Source organism: Ctenopharyngodon idella, chromosome 2 (genome assembly GCF_019924925.1).
Source record: "Ctenopharyngodon idella isolate HZGC_01 chromosome 2, HZGC01, whole genome shotgun sequence".
Lineage (NCBI taxonomy): Eukaryota > Metazoa > Chordata > Actinopteri > Cypriniformes > Xenocyprididae > Ctenopharyngodon > Ctenopharyngodon idella.
In genome coordinates, this window is record NC_067221.1 from 37,533,835 (window position 1) to 37,552,374 (window position 18,540).

The 18,540-nt window shown below is 33.7% G+C and overlaps 2 protein-coding genes and 1 long non-coding RNA gene across 5 annotated transcripts in view; 2 read left to right on the forward strand and 1 right to left on the reverse strand.

Moving 5' to 3' along the window:
- The window catches only part of LOC127500653 (uncharacterized), a 105,427-nt gene that overhangs the window by 85,593 nt on the left and 1,294 nt on the right, over positions 1-18,540 (forward strand). The window contains exons 5-8 of the mRNA XM_051871978.1: positions 8,166-8,471; positions 8,706-8,963; positions 9,100-9,219; positions 10,608-10,663. Coding sequence (XP_051727938.1) covers positions 8,166-8,471; positions 8,706-8,963; positions 9,100-9,219; positions 10,608-10,663 — 740 coding nt within the window. The remainder of the gene's footprint in view (positions 1-8,165; positions 8,472-8,705; positions 8,964-9,099; positions 9,220-10,607; positions 10,664-18,540) is intronic.
- The window catches only part of LOC127500802 (SLAM family member 7-like), a 70,317-nt gene that overhangs the window by 22,247 nt on the left and 29,530 nt on the right, over positions 1-18,540 (forward strand). The window contains exon 1 of one of the 3 annotated variants that reach the window (XM_051872332.1): positions 793-2,085. The exons of the other annotated variants lie outside the window; for them this stretch is intronic. Within the exon in view, the coding sequence (XP_051728292.1) occupies positions 1,935-2,085 (151 nt within the window). The 5' untranslated portion in view covers positions 793-1,934. Of the gene's footprint in view, positions 1-792; positions 2,086-18,540 lie in introns of those variants that run through there. 3 annotated transcript variants of the gene reach the window in all.
- Positions 11,047-17,058, reverse strand: LOC127500963 (uncharacterized). The gene is made up of 5 exons (XR_007926481.1): positions 16,571-17,058; positions 16,405-16,468; positions 16,193-16,254; positions 15,156-15,293; positions 11,047-14,168 (listed from the first exon to the last, which is right to left on the reverse strand). It is a non-coding gene; the product is annotated as an uncharacterized LOC127500963 (long non-coding RNA).

Here is an 18,540-nt window from a genome sequence, read left to right on the forward strand (position 1 = left end):
AATTTAGGTAATGTAAGTGTATATTCTAATGTGGCATCTGTAGCCTGTGATAACTATGATAATAATTATTTCAGCAACAACAGTGATTTGAAACATGTATCTTGCATTGTTTGCTATTGTATTAACTGAATGTTAAAAGTACTAAACTGAAAGAAGATCATACTGTTGTTTCGGTAATTAAACCAAATGTTCTTGTTATATATCACAATGATCATGTGTTTTACAGTTTTTTATTTATTTATTTATTTATTTATTTGCTTTGGTACTATTTTCACATCTAAGGTGTATATTTTCAAAACTCTTAGTACAAAACTCCATACTGATCACACTTGTAACACAGCTAGTCATTCTTTCAAAACCTGATCTCATGCTTTCACTCTAGTTGAACAAATTTTCATTCTACATAATCACTGTTTCAAAACACAAGATCGTTGTGATATGTAAAGATAACATTTGGTTTAATCACAGAAACACAACAGTATTTTCTTTCAGTTTAGTACTTTTAACATTCAGTTCATTCAAAAGCAAACAATGCAAGATACATGTTTCAAATCACCCTTGATGCTGAAATAATTACAGTTACACAGGCTACAGATGCCACATTAGAAAATGCACTTACATTACCTAAATTACATAACTGGCATAAAATCCATAATGTTTGTAAAAGTATCTATTCAGTGTGTTATCAAAAGGTGTGAAGTATGACACAGTCACAAGCAATTGGTTGTGAAAGGATGACTAGCTGTGTTACAAGTGTGATCAGTTTGGAGTTTTGTAATAAGAGTTTTGAAAATATACACCTTACTTGTGAAAATAGTACCAAAGCAAATAAAAAAACCCTGTAAAGTCAGGAAGTCAGGTTTTCCCTTCTGAAAGCAGCCGTGTTTAGATAGTATTGCAATCCATTGCTAAAAATAGCATTTTGCACGATGGAAGTATAATGGTGCAAACATATATAGGCTTCACATTTAAAATAATGACAGATTTATTAATTTCACGTAATTATAAGGCATGGATCCAAATGCAAGCTGTATGTAGATTTATTAAAGAAAACAACACTGTAAAACAAAGGAAACCAAAATCAGAACACAGTCCAAAAGATAATCCACAACATGAAGACAAAATCCAAATCAGCTCCAACTTAACAGTCTAAAAAAAGGTTAAAGCAAGAAACAACCAAGAACAAGGGAACAAAGGTAAATGAGGGGCTAAAAAAGACACAGTTGATATAAATGGGTTAACTAACGAGACACATGAAGTAAACACGTGATACTGGAAACCAGGGAGACAAAGGCAAACTAAGAGTCCTAAGATGTAACAATCAAAGACAGGTTTGACATGACAACAATGCATATTTATAGCTATAAAATTCAGATGCTCAGAAATATTGTGAAAATATTTAGGTCTGATAGGTTGTGAATGAACATCCAAGCTTCTCACTTTTATAGCAGTTTTTATATCTGTATATTCAAGCTTCTCAAACTGTGCCTGTTATGACTTGTTGTGTATCGTGTGTATTTAGGGTCCTTAACCAAATGTGCAAACAGGATGTGTGCAGGTGTAAAGAAGTGAGACGTGGGTGAACAGTGAAGTGGAACACTGAAGAAAGACCCTTGGTGAATTTAAAAGAAAGAAGTTAGATTGAAATATACAACCCTTCAAACAAACTAAATTTGCAGGCTTTAGGAAAGGCTATAAACCCTGCTGAACAAAAGCAATGTTCATTTATCTAAAATATTACAATAGTTTTGTGTTGTTTGACTTTGCTGTGTTGTTCTGGGTCATCTTTGACTTTGACTCTTTAGGGGTGAATTTCTTCTCACATGAGCTCAAAAGACATTTTCATATTTGCACTTTTCCTGTCAATAGACCCCATGCGATCATGATTTTAATAAGCACAAGAGCTAATCGGAGTTTGATGATCTCTCAGAAAAATGATGACAGTTTCTCTTCACATGTGGTTGAGGCTGAAGTCACATAGCTTCTCATATAGCCTAACTTCCTTTATCGAAAGACCCGCATGGGCATTTCTGTTTTCTACAATGGCGCTTAGGCTGCTCCTGTTCATTTCTCTCCTTAAAACAGGTACAAAATATAATCTTTTTACAATGATAAAAAAAAACCTTTGATTAATGATTTTTCTTCTGGTGACAATCACTGAAGTGAAAGGAGGTTTTAAGTTTTTTTCTGGAATTAACTTTTAATTCTTAGTTTAGTTTCACTTTGTTTTTGTTTAGATGGCAGTCTTATTTGACAGATTAATTGAGTCTTATTGAAATTATTTTGGTTTTACTTCAAAAATGTTTCACTTAATGTTGCCAGGATTTAATTTAACTGATTTGTTGCAGCAAAAATCAGTCTTCATAAATTAGGGTGATTTACATGTTTTTTTTTATTCGCTTTGGTACTGTTTTCACATCTAAGGTGTACATTTTCAAAACTCTTAGTACAAATCTCCTAACTGATCACACTTGTAACACAGCTATTCATTCAAAACCTGATCTCATGCTTTCATTCTAGTTGTACTAATTTTTATTCTACATAATCACTGTTTCAAAACACAAGATCGTTGTGATATGTAATAAGAACATTTGGTTTAATCACCGAAACACAACAGTATGATCTTCTTACAGTTTAGTCTATTTACAGTTTCTTTTTAAATTGTTTTGGTGCAATTTTCACAAACAATTGGTAAATGATCTAAATGGTTAATTAATAATTTGGTACATCTATAGATTTCTATAGATTCAGGTTCTATAGATATAGTTTCTTTGTTTGACATTTCCAATACGGATAATAAGTAGGCTAATGAATTTTAATTTTACATTATAAGCAATTTATCTTAGATTATAACCACTATGTTCAAAGTGTTTGTGTGTGTGTGTGTGTGTGTGTGTGTGGTCATGGTATTTCCTATGTTATGGGGACCAAATGTCCCCACCAGTATAGTAAAACCAGTAAATTCTGACCTTGTGGGGACATTTTTTTTTTTTTTTTTTGGTTCCCAAGAGAAAACAAGCTTATAAATCATACAGAATGATCTGAAAAATCTAAAATATCAAAGTTTTCTGTGATGGGTAGGTTTAGGGGTTAGTGTAGGGGGATAGAATATACTGTTTGTATAGTATAAAAACCATTACGTCTATGGAATGATAACATTTACTGTATTGGCAGCAAACTCTCTCCTCGCACAAAACCTCATGGCCATTTCATAACTTCATCACATCCTTTGATAACACACTGAATAGATACTATTACAAACCTTATGGATTTTATGGCAATTGTGTAATTTAGGTAATAGTTTTTTATTCACTTTGGTACTATTTTCACATCTAAGGTGTACATTTTCAAAACTCTTAGTACAAAAAACCAAACTGATCACACTTGTAACACAGCTAGTCATTCTTTCAAAACTTGATCTCATGCTTTCCTTCTAGTTATAATCACTGTTTCAAAACACAAGATCATTGTGATATTTAATAAGAACATTTAGTTTAATCACTGAAACACAACAGTATGATCTTCTTTCAGTTTAGTACTTTTAACATTCAGTTAATTCAATAGCAAACAATGCAAGATACATGTTTCAAATCACTGTTGTTGCTGAAATAATTATTATTATAGTTATCACAGGCTACAGATGCCACAATTAGAAAATACACTTACATTACCTAAATTACATAATTCACATAAAATCCATGATGTTATATAATATATATAATGTTATATATTCAGTGTGTTATCAAATGGTGTAAAGTATGACACAGTCATGAGGTTTTGTGTACAACAGTGTTTGCTGCCAATACAGTAAATTATCTCACTGTATGACTGAATCTATACTGTAGTTGATCTTTACAGATGAAGAGTGAGTTACAGTAATGTGGCAGTCTCTACCATAGTAATCTGTGTACAGTATCACATGGCATACTATAATGTAAAACAATGCCATCTGTCTCCCTTCTTCTGATGCATCTCTGATCAATCTGAAGTTATAGTCAATGATTGTTTCTTTTTTCCTTACTCTGTCCTGCTCTGTGTTCACAAATTTCAAATCCCTCTGTATCTGTATCTCTCTCTCTCTCTCTCTCTCTCTCTCTCTCTCTCTCTCTCTCTCTTTCTCTCACACACACACACACACACACACACACACACACGTTGATTGTTTTAGATTTTCAAAAAAAGTTATTCTGTATGATTTATAAGCTGTTTTCCTCATGGGGACCAAAAAATAAATAAATAAATAAATGCCCAAACAAGGTCTAAAATTGACATCCTTGTTGGGACATTTAAATCACAATGCAGTGTTTACCAGGACCACACAGACACACACTTTAAAAATTGTGGCCATCATCTAAGATAAATTGCTTATAATTCATTACATTTGATTATCCATATCAGAAATTGCAAATAAGTTCTATAGAAACTATGCGAATCTGTATCTATAGAAATCTATATGATTCATTGATTAACCATTAAGTTCAGTTGGATTTAATAATAGACAAATGTATTAAACTTAACGAAAAGAGATGCAAATCAAATGTTTGATAGTAATAGCATTATGAAAGGCAGTTACTGTGAATGAAACATTTATATAGATGAAACACTTATTTTGTGTAGTGAAAAGGATACTTTGTGATTTTGTGTATTGTACCAAAACAATTGAAAATATGCTGAAATGTTTGAAATAAGTGCACATTTGATGATCTGTTGTGATATTGTATCTGTTGTTGCCTGTCTGGCCGGATTTTTCGAAGAACCAAATCCGCTACCATTGGTGCAACCGGTACAGCCAGTTCCTACCTCGCACCAGGTTTCAAATCCAGGGCTAATCACCCGAATTTGAGTAAAAACCCTCAATGATTCCGAAATCAACAAAAGAAGCACCCATTCCGGGCAACAAAAACTCGTTTTCGTTTGGTCGCTGCTTGATCAGTTGACGAAATGAGAACAGCAGCAAGAAACAGAACAGAATGGAAAAAGATTGTTGACGCCTGCAAACCACAAATATTTGCAGCCGACTGATGATGATGATGATGATGTTGTGATATTAGCGACACCCCATAAGCACCGCCACACTCACTAATGCATGTAGTATGCATCTGATCTAGGCTATATGTAATTGAGAGCATTCTGAAAGACTGCTTATGTATGCTTTATCAAAATGTCAATTTATTATAATCAACAAAAGACTTTACCAGCCAATGGCATTTACAGCTGAAGAGACTCTGGACTGATTTTCTACTGTTTAGTGTCAATCACCATCTAACTCAGCCACTTAACATAGCCTGAGATGTTATATGAATCTGGTCCCTGGAGCATATTTTATCAGCTGGCAAGTTTCAATGCACATTTAAGAGTGCAAGCTGCAATTATTACTCTTTATAAAAGTTTGGTTAAAAACAACCCAAGTTGGGTTGAAAATGGACAAACCCAACGGTTGGGTTAAATGTTTGCCCAACCTGCTGGGTAGTTTTATTTAACCCAACTATTGTGTAAAAATTGCTGTATTGCTTGCTTAAAATGAACCCAAAATATGTTGGAAATTAACATTTATTAATATTAAATATAATAATAGTTTATTAATAAATGTTCACCTTTTGATTATTATTGTTGTCCTATAATTATGTGTCTGATTTTCCAACCTATGGGTTCATTTTAAGCCAGCCATATAGTCATTTTTAAACAATAGTTGGGTTAAATAAAACTACCCAGCAGGATGGGCAAACATTTAACCCAACTGCTGGGTTAAAACAACCCAATCGCTGGGTTTGTCCATTTTCAACCCAACTTTAACCCAGCATTTTTTTTAGAGTGTGACAATAATGGAAAGATGAAGCTTATCAGTATGTCACAATATCACTCTGTTTGGCCTTTGTTTTTTGTTTTGCACCATTTCCTGCCAGTCTGTCATCATAGTTATGCATTTCAATTCACTAACTTGCAATTCGAGTTAATATCAGTTATTTTGGATATACTGTATATATCAGATACAGAACATGGCGAATTTTCTCAAGAAAACTAATGCTGTAAAATATACATGGGAATCAGTTGGTTATTGAAGGTTAAAATGAACTGATTTGTATACAAACTTAAATTACACTTAAGGAATTTTTTATAATAATAAAGTTATAATAGGCCTACTAACTTTAAATTTATTTCTACTCCAATTCGTTTTTTGAAATATAAACATTTAAATGGTGGCTGTCAACTTGACGGATTTATTCAAACATGCATAATATAGGCTATTGAAGAACATTAAAAATTATAGTTAATATGTAATATGGTGTATATATTTAGATAAATGCTCCTCTCTAGAGTTCATTTTTCTAGCTGACTAACGAGTTTATGGTCACTGAATATGTTTGTTCTGAGGTAAATGTGACGCTACGTGACATTGTTTACAAGCTGTTATTAGCCTCTTTCCGCGGTTGAAACACTGATTGAGCGATTATATGAGACATGATATGGATTTCGTTAAGTTGTAGTGTATCTTTTATCATACCTTGAGATGTTCATTCATGTTTATTTCGCGCTGTAACTGGTAACTTAAAGCGGAGGAGAGGATCAGTTCACGTGCGCGTCAGGCTGCCGCTTCTCTTGAACTGCTGCTGCGATCTGTCACGATCACATTAAAGAGCGCCAAAACGGTATTTATGGTTTTTTTTTTTAGTAAAATGGGCAAAATATGAAACTTGAGACTTTGAGAAATATGAGACTTATTGGATGGTTACGTATCCTCGCGCTTTTTTAAGTGGGTATACGGAAATCCTTGAACATTCCTAGTGGGTATACGGCGTATACCTGCGTATCACGTAGACTACACCACTGCTTACGTCAGTGTTTCTAAACTGGTGGGTTGCAAGACCGTTTTGAGTGGGTCGCAATGTGTGCAGTCAAAGAAACAACACCAAACGTAAAATCCTTTTTTTATGATATCACTTTTGTTTTGAAAGACGTGTGTGAAAGCGGGCGACACTCTTGTCAGATGCTGTGAGAAACGCGTAGTCCTTATCTGCGGTCAGATCTATGTCAGTAAAACTCAGAAGAAAAAAAAAAAAAACGTAGCCTACATTCCTGTCGGATCAGCCGGTATACTGTGCTCGCGGCGCGCACTTTTCAATCACGCGCAAATACAGCGCACTGTGTATTAGGCTTACTTCACTATAAATAAAAGCGCAAAAGAAACTACGAGCATGCAACGTCGTAGTTCTGTCGTCAATTAAGTCATGGAATAACCAAAAATGAGATTAAATCTGCGTTAAAGCTATGCATGCATGTATGTATTTGTTATATATAGCTATACGTCACATGTCTCTGGACTAAAATATTCTGCTATGTGAGAACACAATATAAGACACAATGCTGAAATGTAATTTTTAATGCATAAATAAATGTGAGAATTGTGCATTTGTACTAGAAGATGCTAATTTTGCATTAATTTATAATGTTTTAATTTACAAACAAATGTATCACATTTAAATGCATAAAATAATTAATTTTACATTCTGGCATTGTATGTGCTGTTGACTTCCGCCCTTATTCACATTCTTGCAAATGGGAATTCAAATGAGAACACTTTTTTTTTTTCTTTGTACTGAGTTTAATTTAGGTATGATAGAACTGTTGCAATTATTTATTTTGACAATATAGAAAGTTAAACATTTACTTTTTCGGTTAGTTTTTGAAACAGACAAACTCAGAATTGTTGAAGAGTTCATTGATTACATAAAATTCAATGAAGGTTGAGTAATCTTTGAACTACACTACAGTATGTAGTTATCTGGATGTCTCATCCATGAAGATTCAACAATGGAGAACAAGCTATTGGGGGTTTTGAGAACCAGAACAAGCTGAATGAACAAGTTGAAATTTAGCTATGTGTGAGCCCCTTTATATATGCCTGCAGGTGAGGAATATTTTTTTTTTAAATGGTCATATTCACTCAGCATTCCATGACCTAATTTACTATCTCAATTACAATTAAGTACAAATTAACTGTATTCAGTTGTGTTGTAGGTACAGTCCAATAAATTATAGTCAGACTCATTTTTATGTTGAAATAATAAAGATTTCTGTGCCACCCCAGACTGGTTGCGGGCCCCTGCCTGGCCACCCCTATGAAAAAATCCCTACTGTAATCAAAGTATTATGTTCTCTCTCCTCAGGGTTCAGTGCTGAGATCCCTGTGTTTGTTCAGACGGGAGATTCTGTTCAACTGGATATACAGACACAGGAACTACCAGAGTTTAATATTTTATTCTGGACAAAAGATAAATCAGAGAATATAGTTGTGTATATACATGGAGTTAAAGTAAATCCTCACTCTTCCTACAAGAACAGAGTTTATTTCAATGATGAAACCTTCTCTCTCACACTGAAGAACATGCAGAAGACAGACAGTGGACTCTATACAGCAAGAGCAAGTGGAGAATCAGAGAAAAATATTGTTACATACAGAGTATCTGTTATAGGTGAGTGATGTGTACTGCTTAATCTATGATGTAACTGCATATAAGATCACGTTAATTATATTCATTTTTATTTGAAAACAATATAAATTATGTAGAGCGCGACAAAATGCTGTAACAAAATTTAATATGATGATGATGATGATGATGATGTTTGGTCCTGGTTTACTCAAGTTTTAAAACTGGCAAGTTCTCTGTGTATGTGGCCTTAACCATTTTAGTATGTGTGTGTTTCAGATGCAGTGGAAGCTCCAGTTCTGACTGTAAACTCAAGCTGGTCCAGCTCTGACCCCTGTAGCTTCACATGTAAAGGAAGTAACATTATTATCAGCTCCATCTATAATAGTAGCAGCTGTTCTCCAGAAGAGTCTTCATCTGAAAACTACAATCTAAGACTGAACTGCAGTGGTGACTACATCATGTGTAACTATAGCAACCCAGTGAGCTGGAAGACTGACAGAAAGAAGGTTAATGAACTCTGCACTGTTGATCAAGGTACATATTGTATCCATATACTCACATATGGAAAAATACCCCAGAAAATAAATGAGAGAATGTTACTAAACACTGAACTGAAATGCCTGTTGGTTTAAATTCAGTGATTATTTTTGCTCTTATCTTTCATGTCTAGAAATACCACAAGCTGATTTTCAGTCAGTGCTTCCCTCATGGTTTATCTTCCTTATTTGCCTATTGACAACGAGTTTGTTGGCATCAGTGATCGGCTGGTGTTTCTACAAGAGAAAAAAAGGTACAGAATGTCTATACACAAGAGTACATTTGTCTGAAAATATAAGACTTTACATATGTACTGTATGTCAAATGCCTTTTAATATTTTATAAAACATACAATGATCATTTATTTGCACAAAGCTTATGCCATCCATTAAGAATTTCAGCAGTAAGAAAAACACTTAAAAAGTCCTTACATAAATTTTGACATCAAAATGTAATGCAATTCTACTTTTTAGACCGGTCTTGAGTTATGAGTATATGACATTTTGTTCTAAGTCTTTTCACTATTTTTCACAGATCAGTTCAGGTTTCAAAATGTAAAAAAAAAAAAAAAAAAAAAAAAAAAAAAAAACATTTGTTTATTTGTTTTCCCTTTCTTTCTTTTTTTATTTTTTGGAATTCTTTAGTCTTTCTTACAGAAAAACAGAAAGATCAATAATGTCTCATGTGCAACCATTAAATTATATAAGTCTTCTGTTTAATACACTGTAAAAAAAAAACCGTTAAATCTAAAGTAAAAAACTGGCAGCTGTGGTTGCCAGAAATTTACCATAAAAATACTGTAACAATGTTTCCAGCTTTACAGGATCCCTGTATATTTTATAGCTTAAAACTGTATATTTCATTAAGAGATATAATGTTAATATACCTACTTTAACTACCAAAATCTGCTTTTATCTTAAAATGTACCAGTAACTACCATAATAATACAGGTGGTACAATAGAAAGTCACATGATGAATCAGAGTCAATACACAGATATAGACAGTGCACAGTGTCACACAAACACAAAACACCATCAGAGTAATATACATGACACTAAAATAATTAAATAAACATTAACTAAATAACATAAAATGCAACACAATGTATTTTTCACTAATGTACATTTCTGATAACACAAATTTAAGAATAAGAAAAAAAATATTTATAAAAATGTAATCATATGTGATGTGTAATGCAGGGAATTCTGGGAATGCCCTTTTACCCATTTTTTTTTTTTACATTAAATTATATGGTAATTCATCATTTTTACTTGCAAAAGCCATCAATTTTCATAGTATTTTACAGTAAAATTACATAAAATCTGATGTTAAGCTATTTACAGGTTTTCACCTGTATATGTTTGGTAACATTATGTTTGTTAACTAACATGTTTTACTGTAGCATTTTTAAAGTATTTTTCTGTAGAAATTACAAACATTTTTTGTATGAACATTTTTATTCATATATGGATGCCCTAATTATTGAAGTTCTAAATGCTAGAATTAAAATGTTAGAATTATATTTCTTAAAAGTTTAGTTGTTGTGCTTTCAGTAATAAAGATATTTAATAAACATCCTTTAATCTATTGTATTTGAAGAGAGTCTGATGAGATTTAGAATGTTTACCCCCACTTTTCAGATCACTCCTACACCCCTGACCAGCAGAATGACCTTACGGTCTATGAAAAAGTTGATGTAAGTTTCATATTACTGTCCTTCATTAGCCACTGATAACAGATGCTTGAGTCTGATATTGATTGGATTTTGTCTGCAGGAGAATATTAAGCCACAAAGGCCGCTGGAGATGTTGGAGAAAATCAAAAAATCCTTCCACAGTTTATGATACTGTAAGAGAACATGGATCTCCTGATGTTACGATGGAAACCAACCAGACTTCACCCAATCATGACTCTTTAAATCAGGTGAAGATTAAACTGTTACTCTAATTTTACTACAAAAAAAAAAAAAATCATTTGGCTCAAAGGTCTTCACATTCAGGCACATGAGAACCTGTAGATGTGTAAATGATGTGTTGGAAAAATGTTGTAATGAATGATTTTGTTCTTCTTTATTTCAGAGTGCAACACTAACAGAGAAGAGCCAGCCAAATGCAGCAGTCACTATCTACTCTACCGTTGAGAAGCAACCAAAACCTGAAACTGATCACACCATTTACGCTGTGGTCAATAAACAGCCAGCTGGCGATGAATCTGTACATCCAAAACCAGAATAAAATACAATAAAAGTGGCCTTTTAATAAAGCTGAACCGTTAGGGGCTTTTGCACCGGAGGAACCTTTTCATAGTTCCTAGAACTATTGGCTGAAGTACCCGGATTTTGCTGTGTTCGCACCACAGGAACTAGGAACGATTTGTAAATAACAGTGAGGCACTGTTGTTCTCAGTGTAAATAAGCAGCAAGTACATTGTAGTTTGAAATTATTTAAGGTGAATTTGTAAATAAATCTAAACTAGTCTGTCTGTCTTTTTGTAAATAAAGCAGCAATGTATTTTTGATTTGTTACACGTGGCTCAGACAAGAATGCAAAATCTCACATAGATTTCTGTTAGAAATTCCTTAACACCTTTGCAGTCAACACCTGAAAACCACTTCCTAGAAAGTATGTTAGTCTATAACAGTAAGTCATGTACATATTGCTTTAACATTTTTTCTTCACTTGTATCTGTTCTTGTTCAGATTCTTTGTTTTTGTCTTTTTTGTAGTCTGTCCTTATGTTTTGAATTTGTGTTTAACTGTTCTTGCACCTTTTGTTAATTTGTGCAGCTAGATTCTAAGACAATAATGCTCAATTGCAAGTGTATTACAAGAAATCACAGTCCAATGCACTTCTTTTGATAAACATTTTCTATTGCATAAATGTAAACCTCAAGCATTCAAGTATTGTCTCTAAATATATAGTAGGTACCTTTCTGCACTACATGGCATTGTACATATTGTATAGTCTGTTTGTACAGTGGGGGCAGTGTTTGTGATTGTATTGGGGGCATCAGTTATGGATTGATTGTTAATTAATTAATAGCCGTATATTTCCATCTTGGTAGAAACCATCTGCAGATTTACCTGCTGAATAATAAAATAAAATTTTCTGATCTCAGTCAAGTACTTTTTTTTTTTTTTTTTTCCTTTGGCCACACAAGCATCAATTTGCAATTAACCTACACTGGAAAACTGTGATGTGGCACTGCGTAATTCATTTTTGGAAATAAAAATATTCCATGTAATCTCCCAATTAACACGAGGTCATAAAAACTATTTAAACAGCACAATGCTGTTTAAAATATTTTTAAGATAGAGTCTTGCATTTAATGCCACAGGACTTGCCAATTTCCTGTTTTTGTTAACTAAACAAGCTGATCAGTTCTGCTTTCAAATCTTCTGACTCGTGATTAGATTACATGATTATAAGTAAATTTACTGTAATCATTTCTCAGTCTTGCCACAGATGCTCATCACAGACATACTGTAAGTTTGAATGTAACACTGAGTATTCCTTTGGAATGTTCCAAATGGAAATAAGAAACATTTTCATCAGAATTTTAAAAAGTGTTTTAGAGCAAAAAGTTCATTTGTATAACATGTTCTATGCTTGTAAACTGAAAATTGTGGTCTTGAAAATTGATATTATTTTAAATATCATAGGCACCCAGCAGAATGAACAAACAGTATATGCAGAAGTTGATGTAAGTTTCTGTTACGGTCATGTTTAGTTTCATTGTCTTGGTTAGTTTCTACTCATGCTTTTCTTTGTAACTGTTTGTCATCAGTTAATTATCAGATGTGTTGTGTTCACGCCATGTCATAATGACCGTCATTTCGAGATGACACCATGTGACGTACTGAGCTGTTGGGACTGTCATGGTTTCTGATTAGTTCACAAATGTTCTCTATTTTGTGAATGATCAGTTTCAGTGTATTTAAGCCCTCAGTATTTCTCAGTTCATGTTTCTTGTGTTACCGTCAATGTACACCTTCTCACGTATAGTTGTAGTTTAGAAAAGAGTCCAAAGAACTTCTTCTGGTACAAATAAAGTTAAAAAGCCTTTATTCACATCGAGGCTTTTTAATTTTTTGTACCAGAAGAAGGGCCTTGGACTCTTTTTTAAAGTGCAAGTATGCAGCATGTTTTGTATCTCTAGTAGTGTTGTAGTACTCGAGACTGGTCTTAAGACCATTTTTTGAAGGTCTTGGTCTCAGACTAAAAGGACTCGGATTTCTTTTCAAGACCGGTCAAGACCACAACTGTGGGTACTGTATATCGCTAAATTGCTGTTGTATTGTCTGATTTATACTGGAGATGTTGGAGAAATCAGAGAATCCTCACAGTTTATGATACTACAGGAGAGTCAGAACAACCTGATGTTACCATGGAAACCAACCACACCTCACCCAATCATGACTCTGTGGTGAAGATTAAACAATTACTGTACTCTCACTGAATTGCAGTTCCTTTAAAAATGACATTATGGTTAATTTGGATTAAATGTCTTAATTTGGAATAAAGTGAAGACGAGCTTAACTGAACAACTTTAACTGAATATGATAAAGTTGCACTAACAGAGACGAGAACCAAAACCTCCCAAATCTGAAACCGAGAACACCATTTATACTGTGGTCAATAAACCGTCAGCCGGTATGAATCTGCACGTAAATACGGGACGATCCTGTATTTTAGGGACGGGTGGCAACCCTATTAAAAATATCAAGTGTTACTTTATTCTCCTGAATGTCTAAAAATAAAATATGAAGGAATTTTACAGCACATTTAGAAAAACTGACAGATAATGTTTATTTGTAGTGCACTTCAAAAATCAACCTCATGATTTGAAATGATTTGTTTAAGCCTTTTTTAGTGTAACTAAACACAGTCGGCTTAGGGAGAAGTTGGATAGATGCGCAGCGCCGCGCCACTTCAAGTTGAAAACACCTAATGCTACAACAGAAACTAACCCCTAACCCTACCCCACACCCTAAAGACCATTCGTCACGCCCATTACTCCGATCTGCAGATACCAACACTTTGGTGTAGCTGCTCGAGCGCTCTCTGTGCCCTCTATAGTCAAACTGTGGCGGTTATAACTTTAAAGTTATGCACACAGTGTGTTATGGTCCTTAACCAAATGTGCAAACAGGATGTGCAGGTGTACAGAAGCCAGATGTAGGTGAACAGTGACCTGAAAAACTGAAGAAAAACCCTTGATGAATTTAAACAAAGAAGTCAGATCGAAGTTCAGATCAAACTAAATTTACAGGCTATTGTAAAAAGCTCTAAACCCTGTGGAACAAAAACAATGTTCATTTATCTCAAATATTTGTGTTTTTTGACTATGCTGTGACGTTAAGGGTGAATTTCTTCTCACATGACACAAGGTGTTTTAGCCAAAACATTTTTTGCATATTTAAAAAAAAAACATGTTTGCACTTTGCCTGTTAGTAATCCCCTTAATCATGATTTATACGAGCACTAGCGCAAAGTGGAAATGACCCAAAGTTTTTTTTTTTTTTTTTATCTGTGGTCCTGAGACTGAAGTTACACTTCACACATTTAATTTCCTCTATTGAACGACCTGTTTGCTACGATGGCATTTAGGATGCTCCTGTTCATTTCTCTTCTTACTGACAACACAGGTACAAAATTTAATAATTATTTTACGAAGATGAATTAATCTTTGATTAATGTTTTTTTTTTTTTTTTATTGACAACGACTTAAGTGACAAAGATTCAAGATTCTCTCTAAAAATGACTTTTTTCTCTTAATGTTTGTTTGTTTATTTATTACAAATTTCTTGAAATGATCCAGGTTTCACTAAAAATGTTTTACTAAAATGTTCCCAGGATTTTATGAAATTTAAATGATTTTTTACAGGAAAAATCAGTGTTCAGAAATAAACGAAATAACCAAATCACGCTGCATTGTGGGATTGTATGATGGCGGAATACCCATCATAACCTTTGCATTGTTTTGGTAGTTAGTGTTATTGTTGGTTGGGAATTTGGACTTTTTTTGTTCTTGAACTTGGCTTTCAACTATTCTTTACAGAGAAAGAGCTTGTTCTTTCCATGATAAGTACTATGCATAGCCCATTAGCTAAATTAAGTTTCAACTAAAATCTTTAGCCTGTAGCAACTGTATGATTACTGTATGAAAACAGCAGTAAGCAAACTTACTAAACTTTGTCCTTTAATCAAAGTCTTATTTTCTCTCTCCTCAGGGTTCAGTGCTGAGATCTCTGTGTTTGTGCAGACGGGAGATTCTGTTCAACTGGATATACAGACACAGGAACTACCAGAGTTTGATGATTTATCCTGGAGAAATGATAAATCAGAGAATATAGTTAAATATATACATGCATCTAAAACAGCAAGACCTCACCCTTCCTACAAGAACAGAGTGGATTTCAATGATAAAACCTTCTCTCTCACACTGAAGAACATGCAGAAGACAGACAGTGGACTCTATACAGCAAGAACAAGTGGAATTTCAGAGAAGAATATTGTTACATACAGAGTCTCTGTTATAGGTGAGTGTGATTTGCATTGCATATATGATGTAAGATCATGTCATGTTCCGTTTGTTTAATTTGAAAAATAATATAATATACGTAGAGCACAATAAAATGCTACAATATTCTTTCAAAGATTTTTCCCCATCCTTTTTTTCCATTTCTCTATTCATATAAAGATTTTTTTTTTCCTTTAACTTAAAAACTGCTGCACATATGTAGACCGGGATGTGATTTAGTAATAACACCGGACACAGGATGAAGAATATAAACAGGGATCTTTTATTCCAGACTGCACTTGAAATAGTACAGCGTTAATTATGCAAATTTTGGGGAAATTAAAGTAGAAAAGTTCAAGCAGGTAAACAGTTGTTGAAATCAATAAAGTTTGTTTCTCAACCCAAAAGTGTCTCTTTTGTTCTTAGTCAGTAAGAAATGAATCACAACACTAGCCAACATAAGACAACAGTAGCAGCCTCATTTTGGAAAACAAATACAAACATTAGTACAGCGTTTTCCTGTATGAAAACCAAACAAGGCTGCTTAAGGTACATGAAAAATACATGAAAATGAAATTAGAAGTTACTTTTGAATATCACTAATACCTTTCAAAAGTCATTACACGATTTAACATTCAATCAAACATCAATGAATAGACACTCTCTTACAACTCCACAAACAGATTAAATAATTCAAACTTACTGTTCATCACCACTCCAGCTCATGTACACATTAACAAGGCATCTGATGAGCTTGATTTTCCTCTGCATACAGTAAAAGGAAACATTTTAACATTGCATTAACATTTGGAACACATGACATTAAAACACCACTATCATTCTGCTCTTTTCAATGAAACACGTGCATTTCGAGTAATAAACATTTTAGAAACCATAAAATTAAATAACACTCACTCTGATGCTTCACGCTCGCACCGAAAAAAACACACCCAGACACTACGGAGCATTTTTCTCCCCTCTTGAATAAACAAAGTAACTCTGAATAACACTGTTTCACATGGAAATATACACAAAGACAGATTCAATATTATAATTAAACTGAGTATATCCCAACACTTACGCTTCTTTGAAAGACAATTGTGTTGATTTGATTCCACAACGAGATGTGTCCCAACAGAAATCAGTGTCAATCGGCAAAGTACACAGATATTCAAAACAACAAAACACTGAGAAACGGTGCCTAACTCATAAAGTGTATATTTCTCAATATTTTTCTATTTAGTGAACATTGTTAGCACTAAATCTTGCATGCATGCATGCACACCATCCAAACCGCATCATGAATAGCTGCTCACATACAACTCTCGCGGCACTTCCAGACAGCCACACGGTCACGTTTCTTAAAGGGCCAACATAAGATTACATCAACATAAGAGAAAGACAGTAAAACATTTTATAGGTGCTGTTTACTAAAAGCAGGACTTGAATAACCAGTTTTGTGATTAACATAAACTTTCCACCTGGTTACACATATTTTAGTTGTTAGTTGTTTAGGTGTTGGTGGGTTGGCAAGTTCTAGCACCTTTGTATGTGGCAAAGGTCTTAAAAACATTTTAATATGTGTGTTTCAGATGCAGTGGAAGCTCCAGTTCTTACTGTAAACTCAAGCTGGTCCAGCTCTGACCCCTGTAGCTTTACATGTAAAGGAAGTAACATTATTATCAGCTCCATCTATAATAGCAGCAGCTGTTCTCCAGAAGAGTCTTCATCTGAAAACTACAATCTAAGACTGAACTGCAGTGATGACTACATCATGTGTAGCCATAGCAACTTAGTGAGCTTGAAGACTGTAATAAAGAAGGTTAATGAACTCTGCACTGTTGATCCAGGTATACTCTATCCACTTAAAAACACTCACATATGAAGAGACAGAAAATGAATGAGAGAGTGTAACTAAACACTGTTCTGAAATGCCTGTTGGTTAAAATTCTCTGTGTGATTTTTTTTTTTTTTTTTCTCCAATTAGCGCTTCCCTCATGGTTTATCCTCCTTTTTTGCCTACTGACAATGAGTTTGTTGGCATCAGTGATCGGCTGTTGTCTCTACAAGAGAAAAAAAGGTACAGACTGTAACAAATATAATGATCATATTTATTTGTGCAAAGCTTATGAACTCATGCCGCATCCATTAAGCATTTCAGCAGTAAGAAAAACTCTTGAACAGTCCTTACTTAAAGTTCGATGTCAAAATTGACTTCCTACTTGAGTATATGACTGGATTCATTTTGTTATAACCCAAAAGTAGTTTTGCTAGTCCTAGGAATTGAAATAACTCCACTTCCCTTGTACTAATTTTGTTCAGATCAGTTCAGGTTTCAAAATGTAAAAAAAAAAAAAAAAACATTGTGTTCCCACAAGATACCCAGCTAACAGGGAATGTTTCCATAACTTTCACTAACGTTATGTAAAAGTTATGCAAATGTTAGAAAAAACATTCCTAAAATAATGTTTCAGGAACAGTCTTATAATGTTTTCATAGTTAAAATACATTCTATAAAAATAAAAAAAAATGGATCTCTATGGGTCCTCTGCTGGATGTATATGTAATTACACTAAAAATGTATTTCCTACAGATTTGTCTAACCAGCAGATTACAGAATTCTGCCTCTAACACCTAGATCAATATCCAGAAACAACTCATAATTAATTTTGATCATCATTAAAGTGTTTTTTTTTTTTTTTCATAAAAATGTAATATTTATGAGCAGTGAGCAAACAAACAAGAGCCATGAGCTCCGGACAAACAGTGGTACAAACACAAACACAAGGCAGATCAAACCGCCGTCCTGACAGAAATAGCATTAGACATCCCCTTTAAACTTCTAAATGCTAGAATTAAAATGCTAGAATGATGTTTAAAAGTTCAGTTGCTATGCTTTTAATAATAAAGATTTGTAATAAACATCCTTTAATCTATTGTATTTGAAGAAAGTCTGATGAGATTTAAAATGTTTTCAGATCATTCCTACACTTCTGCCCAGCAGAGTGATGAACTTACAGTCTATGAAAAAGTTGGCGTAAGTTTCATATT